General features: G+C 42.8%; 2 protein-coding genes and 1 non-coding gene across 7 annotated transcripts in view; 1 reads left to right on the top strand and 2 right to left on the bottom strand.

The window, feature by feature from the left end:
* SEC61A2 (SEC61 translocon subunit alpha 2) overlaps window positions 1-1680 on the bottom strand; it is a 34740-nt gene extending 33060 nt beyond the window's left edge. For 2 of the 3 annotated variants that reach the window (XM_042991043.1, XM_042991044.1), the window contains exon 1: window positions 1567-1680. In XM_042991043.1, coding sequence (XP_042846977.1) covers window positions 1567-1573 — 7 coding nt within the window. In that variant the 5' untranslated portion in view covers window positions 1574-1680. Of the gene's footprint in view, window positions 1-424; window positions 1285-1566 lie in introns of those variants that run through there. The other variant, XM_042991045.1, reaches the window with a different exon arrangement.
* A 4410-nt stretch (window positions 1681-6090) lies between these two features.
* DHTKD1 (dehydrogenase E1 and transketolase domain containing 1) overlaps window positions 6091-17411 on the bottom strand; it is a 51490-nt gene continuing 40169 nt past the window's right edge. For 2 of the 3 annotated variants that reach the window (XM_042991041.1, XM_042991042.1), the window contains exons 11-17: window positions 17132-17282; window positions 15187-15347; window positions 13964-14128; window positions 11245-11327; window positions 10740-10909; window positions 8960-9045; window positions 6091-8039 (exon numbers count right to left, since the gene is read on the bottom strand). In XM_042991041.1, the coding sequence (XP_042846975.1) occupies window positions 7938-8039; window positions 8960-9045; window positions 10740-10909; window positions 11245-11327; window positions 13964-14128; window positions 15187-15347; window positions 17132-17282 (918 nt within the window). In that variant the 3' untranslated portion in view covers window positions 6091-7937. The remainder of the gene's footprint in view (window positions 8040-8959; window positions 9046-10739; window positions 10910-11244; window positions 11328-13963; window positions 14129-15186; window positions 15348-17131; window positions 17283-17411) is intronic. The other variant, XM_007081204.3, reaches the window with a different exon arrangement.
* TRNAQ-UUG lies at window positions 13212-13296 on the top strand. The gene has a single exon. It is a non-coding gene; the product is annotated as a tRNA-Gln (tRNA).

The following is a 17411-nucleotide window of genomic DNA, read 5'->3' as shown; positions in this document are numbered from 1 at the left end:
GGAATCACCTGCTATATAGATAGCTCTTTTTGAAGCATACAATCTCTACTTCATTTCACTAAGTCAACATTCATTGCCTGGTTGCTCTCCCACATAACAATCTCAAAGTACTTGTGTATGTGTAATAATCAGCCCAGAAAATGACAATTACATTTCATTAGAAAGTACTGCTTTCCCAGAGAACTCATTATATACAAAAGTAAGATAAACCAAGGTTCTTTAAGGATAGACACTATCTTCTGGCATAGCTTAAGTCAATTCCTGCCAAAGAACGGGAGAATGAAGATGACATTCTCTCAGTCTTTGCCAGCGTCTGAAATGTGCAGAAACACAAGAAGGCACAACTAGCTATTAGTTATGATCATCTTCCCCTACAGACACTGGATTCTGTATACTAACATCACCAAATTGTTTTAACACGGACCTGAGTAATTACGCTCTCACAGTTAACCAAAAGTTGACTCGATCATCTCACGAAACTCTCAAAATGATGGCAGTCACTGATGTCTGACAAAAGAATTCAGAAATTCTCATGGGAAGATATTCACTGCCCAAGTACGATTCTGGACTATTTGGAAAGCAAATCTGAATTATGGAAGAATTATTCTCTATGCAAAACAAATATTAATCACATCGGGAAACTTCCTAGACCCCTTTATCCCTTTTCTGCCCCACCTCAATCCAAATCCCCTCCCAGATTTCTTGGCTTTTTATGATCATTTGTGTTGGAGAGTTCAAACAATGCTTTGGTCAGCCACTTGTCCATTCTTGTGTTGCAGAATTTCACCGATTATACTGTAAATTCAAGGTCAGGGGTCTCCTCTACTTCCTTTCTAAATGTCCACTAGTTGGCCAATGGGGGCACGGCTCCCGTTTGCACTTACCCACTCATCCAACAAACATCTGAACAGCTATGTAAGTATCTATGTGAATACATGTGGTGTTGAGTGTTTAGGAGATGGCCCTCAAAGATGCCCATAATTCAAGGCCTTGTCCCTACCCTGAGGTTTATACAGCCTGACACACAGTGAGTTTTCAGTAAACGCTACAAAATGACTGAAATGAAAATTTTAGGGAAAACGCTATGCTACCAATCGCGCTTCTTTCCTCCCCTAACACATATATATGCCATGCATCACTTTCTAAAAAACCAAACAAGCCAGGGCGCTTTATTCATCCCAACTAACACGCCAAGGAAGGGTGAGTTGGAAATAAAAATACGAGCTTCCTAAGCTCCTGAAAAATCAGAAGTGGTCCAGGTTTCACTCGGTTCCCTAACTCCCCGCCCCCAAAACCACTGGCCTCCCCTCGCCGTCCCCCGCTCCTCGCCACCCAGCGAGCGCAAACCCCGGGCCTCCGGGTGCGGGCCCCCGCAGGCAGCCGGGGCAAGGCCGCACCGCCGGAGGAGCCTCGGCGGAGGCCCCCGGCCCGCGCCCGCCGCAGCGGCCCGGCGCGGCCCGTGCCTCTCCGGCCCCCAGGCTGGGCCACCCCGGGCGGGCGCCCGCCCCACCGTCCGCAGCCCGTCGGGGCCCACACCCCGGCGAGAGCCGCGCCGACGCTACTCACTGCCCATGGCGGCGGCTGAGGCGGCCCGGCGGGGCACAGCGGCCTCGGCACTGCCTTCGCTCGGGTCCCGCGGCTTGGGTCTCGCCGCCCGCTCCCGACGCGCTCCGGCCGGCCCCGCGCAGACTCCGCCCTGGACCACGTGACCCGCGCGCCGGCCCCGCCCGGCCCCGCCCCCCGATGAGGCCCAAGCAGTTGGCAGCCGGCGCGGCGGAAGTCCCAGCGCGTTGCCATGGCTACCGCCGGCGCTCCTGTGGGCGTGCTCCCGCGTTGCTGCGGGCTTCGGGAGCTTGGGCGAGACCATGGCGGCTGGAGCCTTTCCTGCGTGAGCTCGTCTGCGAGCTTGGTGTCAAGCAGTGGCGGTTTCCTCGACCGCCTGGTCCGGCCCAGGCCTCCCGGGCGCCCCGCGCGACTGGTCAAGACCCGGCCAAAGCGGCCGCCCGAGGGTCGCGGCCCTGAGACGTGGAGCTAAGCCGTCCGGAGAACCAGTGTTGACCCTAACAGCCTTTTTTATTTTGCTCCCGCCTTATCGGAACTTCTTGGAAGCTTTCAAAAATCTGTGACACTTTGGCTATGGTTAATAGCTTGTGAACTTTCCACTATTACACGTGATCCTTCTTCAGCTTCTCTGACATACAGAGATCAGGATTTTGTCCTCTTTACCCTTCCTGGACAGCGTGGTGTAAAGGAAAGCAATCCTAGAAATCAGCCAGCCCCACAGTTTAATCCCTCCTCTCCTTCTTAATGCCTTTAGGCAATTAACCTTTCTGAGCTACATCAGTAAAATAAGGATAATAGCTGCGAACTACAGGTGTGAAAATTAAAGGACAAGATTGACACACAGAAGCCGTTCAAATGTACTTCCTAACTCAATTTTAACCCCCTGCAGTGTAACTTCTGCTCTAACTTCTAATAAAACAAGCTATTTCAAAGGCCACTAATGACCCATAATCACCAAATCCAATGATCTGTTCTAATGCTTAGATCTGTGTCCAAGAAGGAAACAAATTATTCGTGTGTGTGTGTGTGTGTGTGTGTGTGTGAGAGAGAGAGAGAGAGAGAGAGAGAGATTTTTCTCCTTGACCAAACCCCATCCAGCCTCCTATGAGCCCTTTCTCCACTAGGCTTTACCTTGGACTAGAGAGACTAAAACAGAAACAAAATTTCTGACAGCTCCATCTCTAAGATGACATTAGCTCTCCCTTAGAGAATCTGCCTTGGAAAACTCAAAACTGCCAGAAGAATTTACCAACACCTGAAGATAAGGGTTTCTGTCTCCCAGACTCTGAGGAGGGTAGGAGCCTAACTTCCATAAGCACCAGCTAACAAACCCACAAGGGTGTCACATGGACCAATCCTTCCTCCTTCCAGCTCTCTGTAATTTTTCACTTCCCTGACTCTACTGAGCCCCACCCACCCCCTCCCTGTTCCTTTAATTTCCGTTTAAAACTCCAGTTGCCTCTGTACAAATTAAAGTTGAGTTCAGCTCACTCTGGACTCTCTCTTTTTTTTTTATTATATGAAATTTATTGTCAAATTAGTTTCCATGCAACACCCAGTGCTCATCCCAAAAATGCCCTCTTCAATGCCCATCACCTACCCTCCCCTCCCTCCCACCCCCCATCAACCCTCAGTTTGTTCTCAGTTTTTAACAGTCTCTTATGCTTTGGCTCTCTCTCCCACTCTAACCTCTTTTTTTTTCTTTTTTTTCCTTCCCCTCCCCCATGGGTTTCTGTTCAGTTTCTCAGGATCCACATAAGAGTGAAAATATATGGTATCTGTCTTTCTCTGTATGGCTTATTTCACTTAGTATAACCCTCTCCAGTTCCATCCACGTTGCTACAAAGGGCCATATTTCATTCTTTCTCATTGCCACATGGTACTCCATTGTATATATAAACCACAATTTCTTTATCCATTCATCAGTTGATGGACATTTAGGCCTTTTCCACATTTTGGCTATTGTTGAGAGTGCTGCTATAAACATTGGGGTACGAGTGCCCCTATGCAGCAGTACTCCTATATCCCTTGGGTAAATTCCTAGCAGTGCTACTGCTGGGCCATAGGGTAGGTCTATTTTTAATTTTTTGAGGAACCTTCACGCTGTTTTCCAGAGCAGCCACACTAGTTTGCATTCCCACCAACAGTGCAAGAGGGTTCCCGTTTCTCCACATCCTCGCTAGCATCTATAGTCTCCTGATTTGTTCATTTTGGCCACTCTGACTGGCGTGAGGTGACATCTGAGTGTGGTTTTGATTTGTATTTCCCTGATGAGGAGCGACGTTGAGCATCTTTTCATGTGCCTGTTGGCCATCTGGATGTCTTCTTTAGAGAAGTGTCTATTCATGTTTTCTGCCCATTTCTTCACTGGATTATTTGTTTTTTGAGTGTGGACTTTGGTGAGCTCTTGGATACTAGCCCTTTAGGACTCTCTTTTCTACTGCAATAGTATACTACTGATTAAAAGCTGTCCTGACCATTGTAACCCATGTGGGGCATTATTTATCTTTGAACACACACACACACACACACACACACACACACACACGGCAATTTAGGCTGGGGATGCACAGGTCTCTGCTCTAATTGGGGTCATCTGGGATAGCTCCAAGGCTGGGGACTTGAATAATCAGAAGGCTCTCTCACAAGTCCAGCATTTGCAGCTGGCTGTGCGCTAAGACCTCAGCTGAAGCTGTCAGTTCCAGTATTTCCACAGTCCTTCTTCACATTGCCTGGGCTTCCTCACAACATGGCTGCTGGGTGCCAAGGGGGACCTTGTTAGTGACGCAACATCACTTTCAGTGTATCATATTCATAGAGGCACCCACAAAGTCCTGCTCAATCTCAAGAGAGGTGGAAGTTTGACTCTACCTCTAGGTGTGGTTGTGGCAAGGTTCTGGAAGGGCAGATGGAGCAAAATACTGCTCTAGCCACTTTGGGAAAATCCAGTTTGCCCTAGTTATAACCTCACATCCTATGACGTAATTCTTACCTCATTCTACTTTGTATTAATCATTTTCATCCTTGTCTAATCTTCCCTATTATCCATAAACTGCTAGATGGCATCATCTACAGTGACTTGCAAATGGTTGACTTACATACAGTTTTGACCCTAGATTATGAGGTAGTTTCATGAATATAATTTCCTTTCAGCAAAGATGTGTGAAATTGAAAGTCTAATTGACAGAAGGAAAGTTGTTTGCACTTGTCTTTACTTTCTATTTCTGCTACGACTCTATCTTTCAAGTAAGAGCCTGGAATAAACTTTGACACTCTAGATCACTGCTGTGAATTACCCTTTCAACATCCCTCAGTCTTTCTGCTACTACGTGCTACTCAGGACTTTTTCTTGTATAACCACAATATGCCACCTAATCTACAGCTGTCAGGAATCTCACTCTACCTTGACATCCCACACTGTCTTAGTACATCCAACAAGAACATTTCTCCCTATGTGTAAAATACTTTGTCTTCTCAAATAGATGGTTAGTCCAACTGAGGACAAATGGCAAACCATGTTCTCTTTTCTTCCTTGTATTTCTAATGTCCAGAACAATGCCATATATGCAGATGTCCAATAAACTATTGAGGAAATACCATTCTACTCTTACAGGGTCATTTCTTATTTTTGTTCAATTGTAGCCTGTTCTCCATATGAATCAGAGAAGACACAGGGAAACAGCTCTAGAGTAACACACTTTTACTAAAAGTTTTCTAAAATTAACTGATTTTGCAAATGTCAATTGGGGAAATGACAGTGTGCTTTAGACTGTTTTATCAGATTTAAATACAACCATGACAATGAACTACAACTTCCATAGAGTAATTTAGGAGTTGTTTATTTGTGTCATCATGGGTTATAAATATTGAGGATTTAAGCATGTTGTCCAAATGTCCTGAAAATGTGATGGTTTTAGCCTGAAACTTATGAGAAGCTGAAGATGAAAACCAAATACCCAAGTAAATCCAAGAGAAATGGAGGTGAAGCTTTTGGAACCCCAGGATCTAAAAGTCTTGACTCTTATCTGTGACTTCCTTCCTGTATAACCCCTAATTTCTTTCAACTGTATTTCCTCAGTTTTGTAGAAGGGATACGATTTCTATTGTCAGTCAAGGAATTTTTAAATAATAAAATTTCAGAGGTAATTACAGTCAGGCTAAAAGAGGTTATGCTTTAGAATATTTTCCTCATAGCATGCAGACAGAAAACTGAGCAAAATGGTTCTTTTTTTAAATGGTTTATTTATGTTTGAGAGAGAGACAGAGCAAGTATGGGAGGGGCAGAGACAGAGGGAGACAGAGGATCTGAAGCCGGCTCCACGCCGACAGCAGAGAGCTCAATGCAGGGTTCGAACTCACGAACCATGAGATCATGACCTGAGCTGAAGTTGGGACACTCAACCAACTGAGCCACTCAGGCACCCCCCCCACCTCTTTTTTAATGTTTTATTTATTTTTGAGAGATAGAGCGAGTAGGGGAGGGGCAGAGAGAGAAGGAGACAGAGGAAAAATGGTTCTTAAGGAAGAAAAATTTATTTTACAATGAATATGTCACCTGAGACAAAATGAACATTTTTTTCATGGTTGTTAAAATTTCTATTCACTGAATACCCCATTTAAGTCTGCTCTTCATTGAACATGAACTTAATTAGCATAGATATAACAGGATACAAATATTACATTATCGAATTTCTCTGAGAAATATAATAAAATATTTTTATTTTACTTTGTGATTATATTTTTATCCCATACTTTCTAATGAAAGTATTTGATTTGGAATTCTTTAAATGGTCCCTTCCTACAAGGTGATTCAAGATGCTGACCCGTGTTGCAATCATGATTGAAAGTAAGAAGGTTAAGATATAGGAGACATCTTCTTTTTCAGAAGACACATTTGATGGCTCAAGGTGGAGAAGTGTAATAAGATACCAGAGATGAAAAGTTAGAAATTTGGAGAAATCTAAACTGAACTTTAAAAAAATGAAAAAAACAAACCAGTTTTCCATCTCATTATGTGCTTAAACTTTGAAATGTTTAGCCAAGAGATCTGAAAAACATGACAGCGCTTTTATGTTTTTCCAGTTCAGTATACCACACTGAAAACCATTCTCATTAAAAGGACCTTTGTAATTTTACCGATTTACATGCGTGGCACAAAGTTACGTGATTTATAAGGCTTGACACAGGAAGGAAGCATTAAGGTGCATAGGGATAAAAAAAGGATGTGAGTTTTACAGAAATATTAAATCAATACACTAACGCATACGTTTAAGATGTGAATCATAAATCCACTCCTGTGGCCAGAATAACCTACACATCGATTCTGAAAGACATTACCAGCTGCCAGGAAAAGTGCCCCAGCATGTCCTCCATCACCTCTGAGAAAAATGTCATGGCACAAGAATGGTAGATGGCCGAGTCTCTGCAGCACCAAGCCACGTAAAGCTACACCATTTGCTGCCGTTTAGTTATGTTTCCACAAAGTTTCAGAAGTAACAGACTGGGTGGGTGATCTCTGTAAATCCCCAAGTACCTGGTGCTGGGAAGTCTCCAGCATCAAAGTTAAAAAGCTCCTTAAACACTGCGAATGAACATCACAGCACGTTGTCATACCTTTTAGAAGTAAGACTGACTGACCAGGAGCTGAAATCCCCACATCAGATACCCAAAGTCAATTAAAAATATCAAGATAACAATTTAGGGGGGGAAAGATACTATGTAGCCCACAAATCAATTTCATTGTAGCTAAAACTCCTTAATAATACTGTGCAAAAAAATTATACATCCAGAGAGTTGTATTGAATGGGATGGATATATAAGGACAACGGGTGAAAACAACTATCCTGAAAAACACGAATCAGGACTAATATGCTTTTGCTGCAGCATTTGGTGAAACATTCTTCACAGTGGCTGGAAAGCAGCACTAGATATTACGTCAAAAGAAAATATTGATAGTCACAATGGCAGAATTAATGAAGTGACACGCATCAAGCAAACGGAGAAGTAATGTTGAGGTCATCTGGATGGAGCTGCAAATTCCAGCTAATGAACTTTTCCTGGGCATATATAGTTAGCTAATGAGAAAGAGTGGCCTGAAAAAATCTGGTTCATTGAATTAGCTCTACAACTCAGAACCAAAACAAAACACTGCTGTACCTTTAAGGCTACAACGGACTGGTCAGATTCATGTATTCATGGATAATTCATGCCCTTGGCTATTCCACATATTCTGATTAAACTGCCCCCATGAATCCCAACATCTTAGAGGAACATAGGCTTTTCATGTTACCTAATGGAAGGGGAGAGTACAGAAGCAAGCCTTTCTTCTCACGGAAGTTTTCTTAAAGGAAGTAGTAGTGATTGGAAGGACACCATCAAGCAAAGGTCTTGGTGAGGACATCTTCATGCTGCTGCAGGTGAAGGGCGCCAATTCCTACAGCGGGTGCTGGCAAAGGGGGTCGGCTCACGAGACGGAGCTGTCATTGGAGCAGAAAAGAAATAAAATGGCATTTGAACCTGATGAGAGCCCTGCTTCCTTCTCCCAAGGCAGTCCATGCATTTCTCTTAGCTTGTTTAACCACAAATCACCTTTTGGGCAAAATAACGAGTTACCTAGAATAGACTGGTAGGAGATATTTGTCACGACTAAAAACTAAATTCCAGGCACCATGAGGTGAGATGAATTCTTGAATTATGTCCTGTTCTTCAGTAATTATTAGTTGGTTTAACCTGCAGATTTTCCTAAATTAGAACTACCTATAGGTGAAAATGACTTGCGCCCAGCAAACTAGTAACAAATGTGTAAACTGAGTCCTGATCGAAGCAGAATAGGAAGATAAACAGAAGCACATTTGCTCTTCTCATTGTTCTTCCCTTTCTACAGCATGATCAGGAAGAATTTGGCCTTTGATGGATGCCAGCTATGCAGATGAGCCTGGGACAAGCGTTACCGGGCACCTTTTCTCCCACATTGTAAAATAAACCCGCTCATCACCCTGCTCCCCAGGGCTGGATACTGAGCTTTGGGACAAGGCTTCTGAATGGACTAATGGGAAAAGTAGATGACAGGGAAGGGCTTTTACTGTTTGAAGGATAATCATTTTTTTCTTACATGATACTAGCATGTACACATATGTGTCTTTCTTGATAAACATGCAACATTTTATTCTGAGAAAAGAGCCTAAAATTAGATTTTATGTTTTTGTTTATCTTTAAAACAACTGGAGGGGCGCTTGGGTGGCTCAGTTGGTTAAACACCCAACTTTGGCTCAGATCATGGGTTCACTGTTCATGGGTTCCAGCCCTGCATCAGGCTCACAGGGGACAAACACATTTCTTGGCACTCCAGGAGAAATAACACACATACACAAAACATTACAAGACAGAAAGCCATTACCTTGCAGGCCAGTTGCTTTTCAAACCTGGGAGAAACAAAGCACCACGGACCCATGTTCTGGGGCTCCTCCTGACTCCAAATAAAATCTATAACAGAAGAAAGTTCATTTCAGTATTCCAGGTAAATGTACAATAACACACACACACACACACACACACACACACACACACTCTATACATACATATATATATATATGTATATAAACACACAGTGAGTACATACATACACTATGTATCTACACACACAGACACATCATATCCATTTTTATACCCATAATTACCATATATAGTGTGTATGTATGGATAGCTCTCCTCAAGTAAATATACGCCTTTCCAATATGGCATAGCGTTACTTGGCTTTTGTTTTTTTGTTTTTTTGGGTTTTTTTGACAAATGCATTGTCGTGTATCCAGCACCTCACTTGTGATACAGAAAAATTCTATCAATCCCCCAAATTCCCTCAACCTGGCCCTTTCAAGGCAACCCCTCCACCCACCCAACCTCTGGCAACCACTGATCTTTCCTCTCTCCCTATAGTTTATGCCTTTTCCAGAACATCAGATAAATGGAATCATATTATGTAGCCTTTGGTTCTGGCTCCCTTGAACTGGCAAAATCCATTTGTGATTTTTCCTGTAGCCATAGGTCACGCTCTTATTCCTGAGCAGTAGGTATTGTAAGAATGTAACATGGATTATGTATCCATCCGCAGGTTGAAGGATGTGCTGGTAGCTTGGGGCAATTATGGATGAAGCTGCTATAGACATTTTTCTGTGAACATGTTTTCATTCCTCTTGGACAAATACCTCCAAGTGAACCGCTGGGCTGTACGGTAACTCTGTGTGTAACCTTGTAAGGAACTGACACATGTTTCCAGAGCGACTACACCAGTTTCCATTCCTTCCTGCAGTGAATGCAGGTTCTGGGTGCTTTGCTTCCTCATCAGCCTTGGATACAATTAATACTTATTGTTTTAATTTGAGCCATTCTAATAGGTGTGTAGTCGTATCTCATTTGGGTTTCACTTGCATCTCCCTTATCACTGATTATAGTTGTGCATCTTTTTTTTAATGGTTGTTTGCCCTCCCATTCTTTGGTTCAAATCTTTTGCACATTTTAAAAACTTGGATTATTTGTTTTTCTTACTGTTGAGTTTTGGACACTCTCTGAACAATCTGCATAGTCCTTTGTCACATGTGTATTTGCAAATACTTTCTCCCAGTCTGCGTCTTGTCTTTCCATTTGCTCTGCAACACCTTTCAGCAATGCAAAAGCTTTCGCTTTGATAAAGTCCAATTTTTCTGTTATCTGATGTTCTTTTAGTGTTACATCTAAGAACTTTTTGCCTAACGGAAGGCCACGAAGGTTTTCTCCTAGAAGTTTTAGAGTTTTACGTTTTACATTTAGGTCTGTGATCTTGAGTTAATTTCTGTACCCAATGCATAGAGATGTCCAGTTATTCCAGTCCAATTATTGCAGCCAAAAAAAAAAGCCTTGCCTTTTACAGTTACATCAATTTATCCAAAGTAATATTATAGCAGAGATTACCTCCAGCCTCTCAAGAAATGACATGTCTTAAGTGAGAGAAGGGGAGACTGAAGGGATACCAGAAAAGACAAGGAGACATTGGCTCTAGCAGTATTTTTTTTTTTCATATTTCTAGACTCCAAGGTTGTTTCCTAATGACTCTCTCTGCCCCCAAACCTCTTTTCACATGAGATAGCTGGACTAGGTTTCAGGTATCTGAATCCAGAAGAATCCCAACAAGACCAGTGCCATACCTTTAACATGTTTGTATTTGCTCATCTCTTGCTGTAACGAATCCACTGGGAAAGGACAGAGTTCTTCTAATCGGATGATGGCAAAGTCACCCTTCTTGGCCTCCAAGGATTCTCTTTGCTTCAGCAGAGCATAGAAATGTTTGCCACAGCAGAACACTAGACTCTTAACACTGTTGGGTAGAAAAGGGACAATGTGGTAGAGGAGAAATGTCTGAAAGAATTGTATCAGAAAAGGAGGAAACCACGAAGATGAAAATGCTTCATTACTGAAGGAGTGGGGGTCTCTGTAGTTGGGTTCAGTCTCATGCTGTGCCCTGGCAAGTCTTATCCAGCAATGTATGCCTCTTCCGCACATATTCTAACTCCTACCCCATGGATGCAAAGGACTTTCTTCTATCAGGATACTGAAGATTTGGGTCACTTTGGGCTCCTTAACAGGAACTAGTTTTCCCACTAATTAAAATTCTACCGCAGAGTATGAAAACGGAGATACACATCAAATTACTTTTTGGGATCCACAGATGAATCACCAATGACCGGCTTGAATGTTGTTCCTGGTGCCATTTCGTGAAGACTTGATACGGCTGCCTAAGGAGAGGGAAAAAGGCCACAAATCTAGCAGCTGAAAGCAAGCAGCCGAAGGTGCCTTACTTATAAGGGATCTTTACCAAGAAATAACAACAAATTTCCCTCCTAGCATTATATGTAAACATGTGTACTAATAAGCACAATATCTTTCCCAAAAATATCGATTCTGTATATTTCAGAATAAAATTATTTGTTCAAAGTGACTTAAAATTGCCTATTGTCTGATGCCACAATAACATTTTAAGAATCAACATTTCAGTTCAATCACACTTTAATATCCATCAAAAGTATGCTTTAATTTCTTGGAATTGGAGAGGACAGTGCATGGAATCTGTGAATGAAAACAGCTAAGCCAGGGCAATGATTTCTGTCTTTAGGATTTTAACCATAATTTATAAGTGAAACCTAATGAGTCACAGAACAAACCAGGAACAATACACAAACATTTCTGTGATGAAAAGAAATGGTATTAAGGAGTTCAATTTAAATAAGTACTTGTTGCAAAGAACTCAGAATAGATCATTAATGAGGGTAAGGTTGGGGAGTGGATTCCATTTCCTCATCTAGTTCATTTCCCTACAGTCTAGTCCCAACTGGGAAGGTGACACTTTGACTGGGCCACTGATAGGCAGCCTCGCTGACGCAAGACACTGTGATGTAACCTAAAAAAATAATATTAGCGAAGAGAATAAAATAAAAATGAATATATATTATAAAATAAAATGTATTATATTTATATATTACATGAGTTATAAATAGATACATTATATATAAATATATATTCTTTATTTATTCTTGTTGCTCAATAATGCACAATAGAATCAATCTTTCTCCATCCTGAACCAGAGCCCTTGGTCAGCTCACACTTCCTATGGTGGGAATCAAAAGGGGCTGGAGGGGCACCTGGCTGGCTCAGTCAGTAGAGCATGTGACTCTCGATCTCTGTTCAAGCCCCGCATTGGGTAAAGAGCTCACTAAGAAAAAAAAAAAGGAGCTGGAGTTGAGAGCTGGGTGGGAAATTGGGGTAGAATTTAGGTACCACTTGACAGGCAAACTCCCTAGAGCCCCGAGTCGTGTTTGTCACATGGTAAGTCATCTCCAAATGGGCCATGGAAACAAAGAGTGGACTTCTATTCTGCTAGATCACTTGTACCTACTGGTACAGTAGCTAATTTTCAGGAAGAAATCAGACTTCAATAACGGTGGTACTCACTTTCAATTACTAAAAGGACTTATATGTTTAAGGAAGATAGTTAACTACTTAATAAGAGTACATTTTGCTTGAAAATCTGTAGGAAAGCTATTGATATTTTAAAGGCTCCAGAGCAAGGCCTCACTTATTTCATAAGTTATAGATTAGACATGGGGAGAGGAGTGGACAACAACTAGGGCCAGAATTAAATCTAACTCTCAGTTACAAACAGCAAAAGAAATTCTCAATAAAATTTCTGATAGTTCATTCAATACTTAGTAACATACATATATTACATTTAATATGATTATACTCTTTTAGAGCCATGATTGAGGGAGCAGGTGACAATCTTGCAAGCACAGTGAAAGTTGGGTGAAGAATCCCAGGTGTACATATTTCTAGAAATGAATTAATGTGTATTATGACTTGGCCCCTTTCACGTTGCCATTTCAAAATATCTGTCTCAGGGGCTCCTGGGTGGCTTAGTCAGTTAAGCATCTGACTTCGGCTCAGGTCACGATCTCACAGTTAGTGAATTTGAGCCCCTGCATCGGGCTCTGTGCTGACAGCTCAGAGCCTGGAGCCTGCTGCAGATTTTGGGTCTCCCTCTCTCTCTGCCCCTCCCCCACTTATGCTCTGTCTCTCTCTCTTTCTATCTCCAAAATGAATAAACATTAAAAAATTTGGGGGGCGCCTGGGTGGCTCAGTCGGTTGAGCGTCTGACTTTGGCTCAGATCATGATCTCTCATTTTGTGGGTTCGAGCCCCGCGTCGGACTCTGTGCTGACAGCTCAGAGCCTGGAGCCTGTTTCAGATTCTGTGTCTCCTTCTCTCTCTGACCCTCCTGCATTCATGCTCTGTCTCTCTCTATCTCAAAAAAAATAAAAATAAACGTTAAAAAAATTGTTTTGTAATTAAAAAAATTAAAAGATGTTTCTAAAAATTTGTTTTAATGTTTATTTTTGAGAGCCAGAGTGAGACAGTGCGAGCAGGAGAGGGGCAGAGAGAGAGGGAGACAGAATCTGAGGAAGGCTCCAGGCTCTGAGCTGTCAGCACAGAGCCCAACACGGGGTTCGAATTCATGATCCGTGAGATCATCACCTGAGCCAAAGTTGGACACTTAACCAACTGAGCCACCCAGGCGCCCCTAGATGTTTCTGTTTAAATACAATGAGACACAAAGGGAGGTGGGGGGGAGGGGGTTAAATAGGTGATGGGGATTAAGGAACGCACTTGTCATGATGAGCACCAGGTGATGTATATGGAAGTGCTGAATCACTATATTGTACACCTGAAACTAATGTAACACTGTATGTTAACTGGAATCAAAATTTTTAAAAGGCCAAAACGTTTTAAATAAGTAACATTAGATACAGAAAATAGAGGCAAATGCATATAAAAACGACAGAAGGAGAAAGGCTTCCTAACCAGTTGTTTCTACTTACAGGGAACCTGAGTAACATCTTCGGAGAAGCAACAATGAGGGGTTTTCGGAAATTCCGGACCATCTGTCTCCTGAGCAAGTGGAAATACTGTGCAGGAGTAGTTGGGTGTACCACGAACATGTTCACTGTGTCTCCATCCACCCCCTCTTCTACACTGTCACACATCTGGGAGTGAAATGAAAGAAATAAGCAAATGTTCCGATCATCTAATTGAATCATAAGGACACGGCTGTCCTAAGGGAAACCCATCTGTATACTCATGACTCCCAAACGATGTCTTCCGCATACTCGTCCTATATTTCTTCCCAAAACTGTAGTTTTGTATTTCACATGCAGTCTTTAACTAACCTTCAGTTTATTTATTTCTGTAATCCACTTTTTATAAAATCATTTTTCTGTATTATTACCTATCAACATAACTATCCATCTATCTACTGTTCTACAGTAGACTAAACCGTCATCTAGCTATACATTTATCTGCACATATGCTAAAATAACTAATGATATTCATGCACTTAGGATAATGTGTACAGATTACACATCTGTGACCTGTACGTGGACACACGTCTCCATTTACCCTGAAATGCATCAGCAGATAATACAGATTTATAGATAGAAGAATGATAGATGAGTAAATGTGATAAAAACAAGTACAGTATAATAAAATATTAGTGGTAGAATCTAAGGGATTGGCATATGAATGTTCACTGTAAAATTTTATAACTTTTCTGTATGTTTGAAAATTTTCTTAATACTAGGAAGTCATATGCATAAAAAGACATAGGTAATGATCCTTACCAAATATTAACTGTGGTTATTTCTGCATGATTATTGAAACATTTTTTAATGATCATGAATCACTTTATAAAAAATACTATAGTTACTCAAAAATAATTTTTTAGGTAAAAATACAGGCTAGGCCACACTCTGAAGAATCTGATCTGGTGTTGGTCCCTGGATCTCTATTTACAAAAAGCTCTGTAGATGATTTTCATTATCAGCATGGTTTAGAAACCACTGATCTTTTCCATACAAGAACCACTTTTTTGCCATAAAACCACGACACTAATATACCCAAGGCATCATGTTGATAAAGAATACTGGCAGTGCATTAAACCTGTTTCATTCAGATACTACAAGGCCTTACAGTTTAAGGTACATATTAAGTATTCACAGGAGGTAGGTCTCTTTCAAAGCACCTAGGAAGCAGGGAGCGGACATACCTGCAAGAAACGCTCTATGCGACAAGAGGAGTGGTCGGGTCCAGCCCCGTCATACCCGTGGGGAAGCAGGATAACAATGCCGCTCTGAAGGAGCCACTTGGCCTCCCCTGGGAAAGCACGTGACAGGGAGTGAGAACTCTCCGAAGCAGGAACAGAACCGTCTGATGTGACGTGATAGTGACACAAACGTTACTTTGCCGTCTGATCCCCTAGAGTCGTTTTTCCATTCTGTGTGCTTTCCAGCAGTGTTACGCGCTTAGGAGGACAATGTCCATCTTACCGGCTGAAACCCTATATGACACACTCACTGAACGGGCTGTGGCAGATGAGAGACAAATCACGAGGTGAATGTACCGGTTTCAAGGACAGCATGGGCCACTCTGCTTCCTTTGCAGCACGACTCCTACTGAGCACTGGTGGCTCTTGTCTTCCCCCCACAGCACCAATTACAACACAGCCCACTGTCCTCAGGCTGCAAGTGTGGACACTTCTGGATAGTCCCTGGCCATGTCAAAGTCCAGTCTCCTCAAGGCACTTTTCTTCCCTACAACCACAAGGTCACAGAGAAACACGGCCAGAGGGACGACTGGAGTGCAAAGAATCCAAAGGGGTTGGTTACCCCCCGAAAATGGGGTGATGGGGACTCACACTTGTACTTTGCATACTCTGATTTTTATAATAAGTACATTCTGCTTTTGTAAATGATTATTAAAAACAATAAGGGAGCACCTCGTTGGCTCAGTCAGTTAAGCATTGAACTTTGGCTCCGGTCACGATCTCAGGGTTTGTGAGTTCCAGCCCCTCTTCCAGTGGGTGAGCTGGAGCCCTGATTCCGGTGAGACCTGCTTCTCTCTCTCTCTCCCTCTCTGCCCCTCATGGGATTCTCCCTCTCTCTTTCTCCCTCTCTGCCCTTCATGGGATTCTCTCCCTCTCTGTCTGCCCCTTGCTCACATGTGCCCTCTCATAAAACAAAACAAAACAAAACAAAACAAAACAAAACAAAACAAGGGGTGCCCAGGCGGCTCAGTCAGTTAAGCCTCTGACTCTTTGGCTCAGGTCATGATGTCATGGTTTCGTGAGTTCGAGCCCTAGGTCGGGCTCTGTGTTGACAGTGCTGAGCCTACCTAGGATTCTCTCTCTCCCCCCCTCTCTCTCTCTACCCCTCCTCCACTCACACTGTCTCTGTCTCTTTCAAAATAAATAAACTTAAAAAAATTTTTTTAAACACAAAACAAAAAAATAAAGATGTCCCACTACCAGCTTTCAGATAGTTGAACATCCTTGGGTGGAGGGAAGTGGATTTTCTTTTCTTCCTTTCTTTCTTTCTTTCTTTCTTTCTTTCTTTCTTTCTTTCTTTCTTTTTCTTTTTAATATTTTTTTTTAATTTGGAGATAGAGAGACAGAGACAGAGCATGAGCAGGGGAAGGGCAGAGGGAGAGAATCCGAAGCAGGCTCCAGGCTGAGCTGTGACATGGGTCTCGAACTTATAAGCTGCAAGATCATGACCTGAGCCGAGGTCAAAAGCTCAACTGACTGAGCCACCCAGGCGCCCCGAGGGAAGTGGATTTTCAAGGCTGCCATTCACTCTGACCACAAATCTCTACTATGTCCCCACTGCCTGCTCGGTATTCATGTCACAGTTATGCAACATGCCCCAAGTGCAGACCGCAAAGTCAAACTACCTAGGAGCTGGCAGGTACATGCCCTTCTCCCTACAGCCAAGCACACTGCCCTGGAGAAAGTTCTGCCTGTACAGTGACCGAGTGGCCCCTAGCCCTCCAGCAGCTTCTGTAACCATCCAATAGCTGCCATGCCCCAGGAGATGGCAGGGCAGCCCCTAACTCTCCTGAGGGGCTGTGGTAGAGCAGTTATGGCCCCGTCTCATTCATGTTTCCCCACGAGGCTGGTGCTATACACCATTCCACATGCATATGCTGACACCCACCTCCAGAGATGAACGTGTCAAAGATGATCTGAGCACCATTGAAGAAATCGCCAAACTGAGCCTCCCAGATGGGCAGTAACCTGGGGCTTTCGATGCTCATCCCATATTCAAATCCCAGGACAGCCTCTTCTGACAGCGGGCTGTTGCTGATCTAATTAATACAAAGGAAAAGAACAGAAACACTGTCATGGCAAGGAAAGCTGGGGACATAGATCAGTCAAGGTAAAGCGTCACAAACCTCTCAAAAAGGAGGAAGGGCACAGAGGGGAGCTTTCTTTCC

Source organism: Panthera tigris, chromosome B4, assembly GCF_018350195.1.
Source record: "Panthera tigris isolate Pti1 chromosome B4, P.tigris_Pti1_mat1.1, whole genome shotgun sequence".
In the NCBI taxonomy this organism is placed as follows: domain Eukaryota; kingdom Metazoa; phylum Chordata; class Mammalia; order Carnivora; family Felidae; genus Panthera; species Panthera tigris.
Note: the sequence above shows the minus strand (reverse complement) of the source record. Positions and strands in the feature narration are given on the sequence as shown.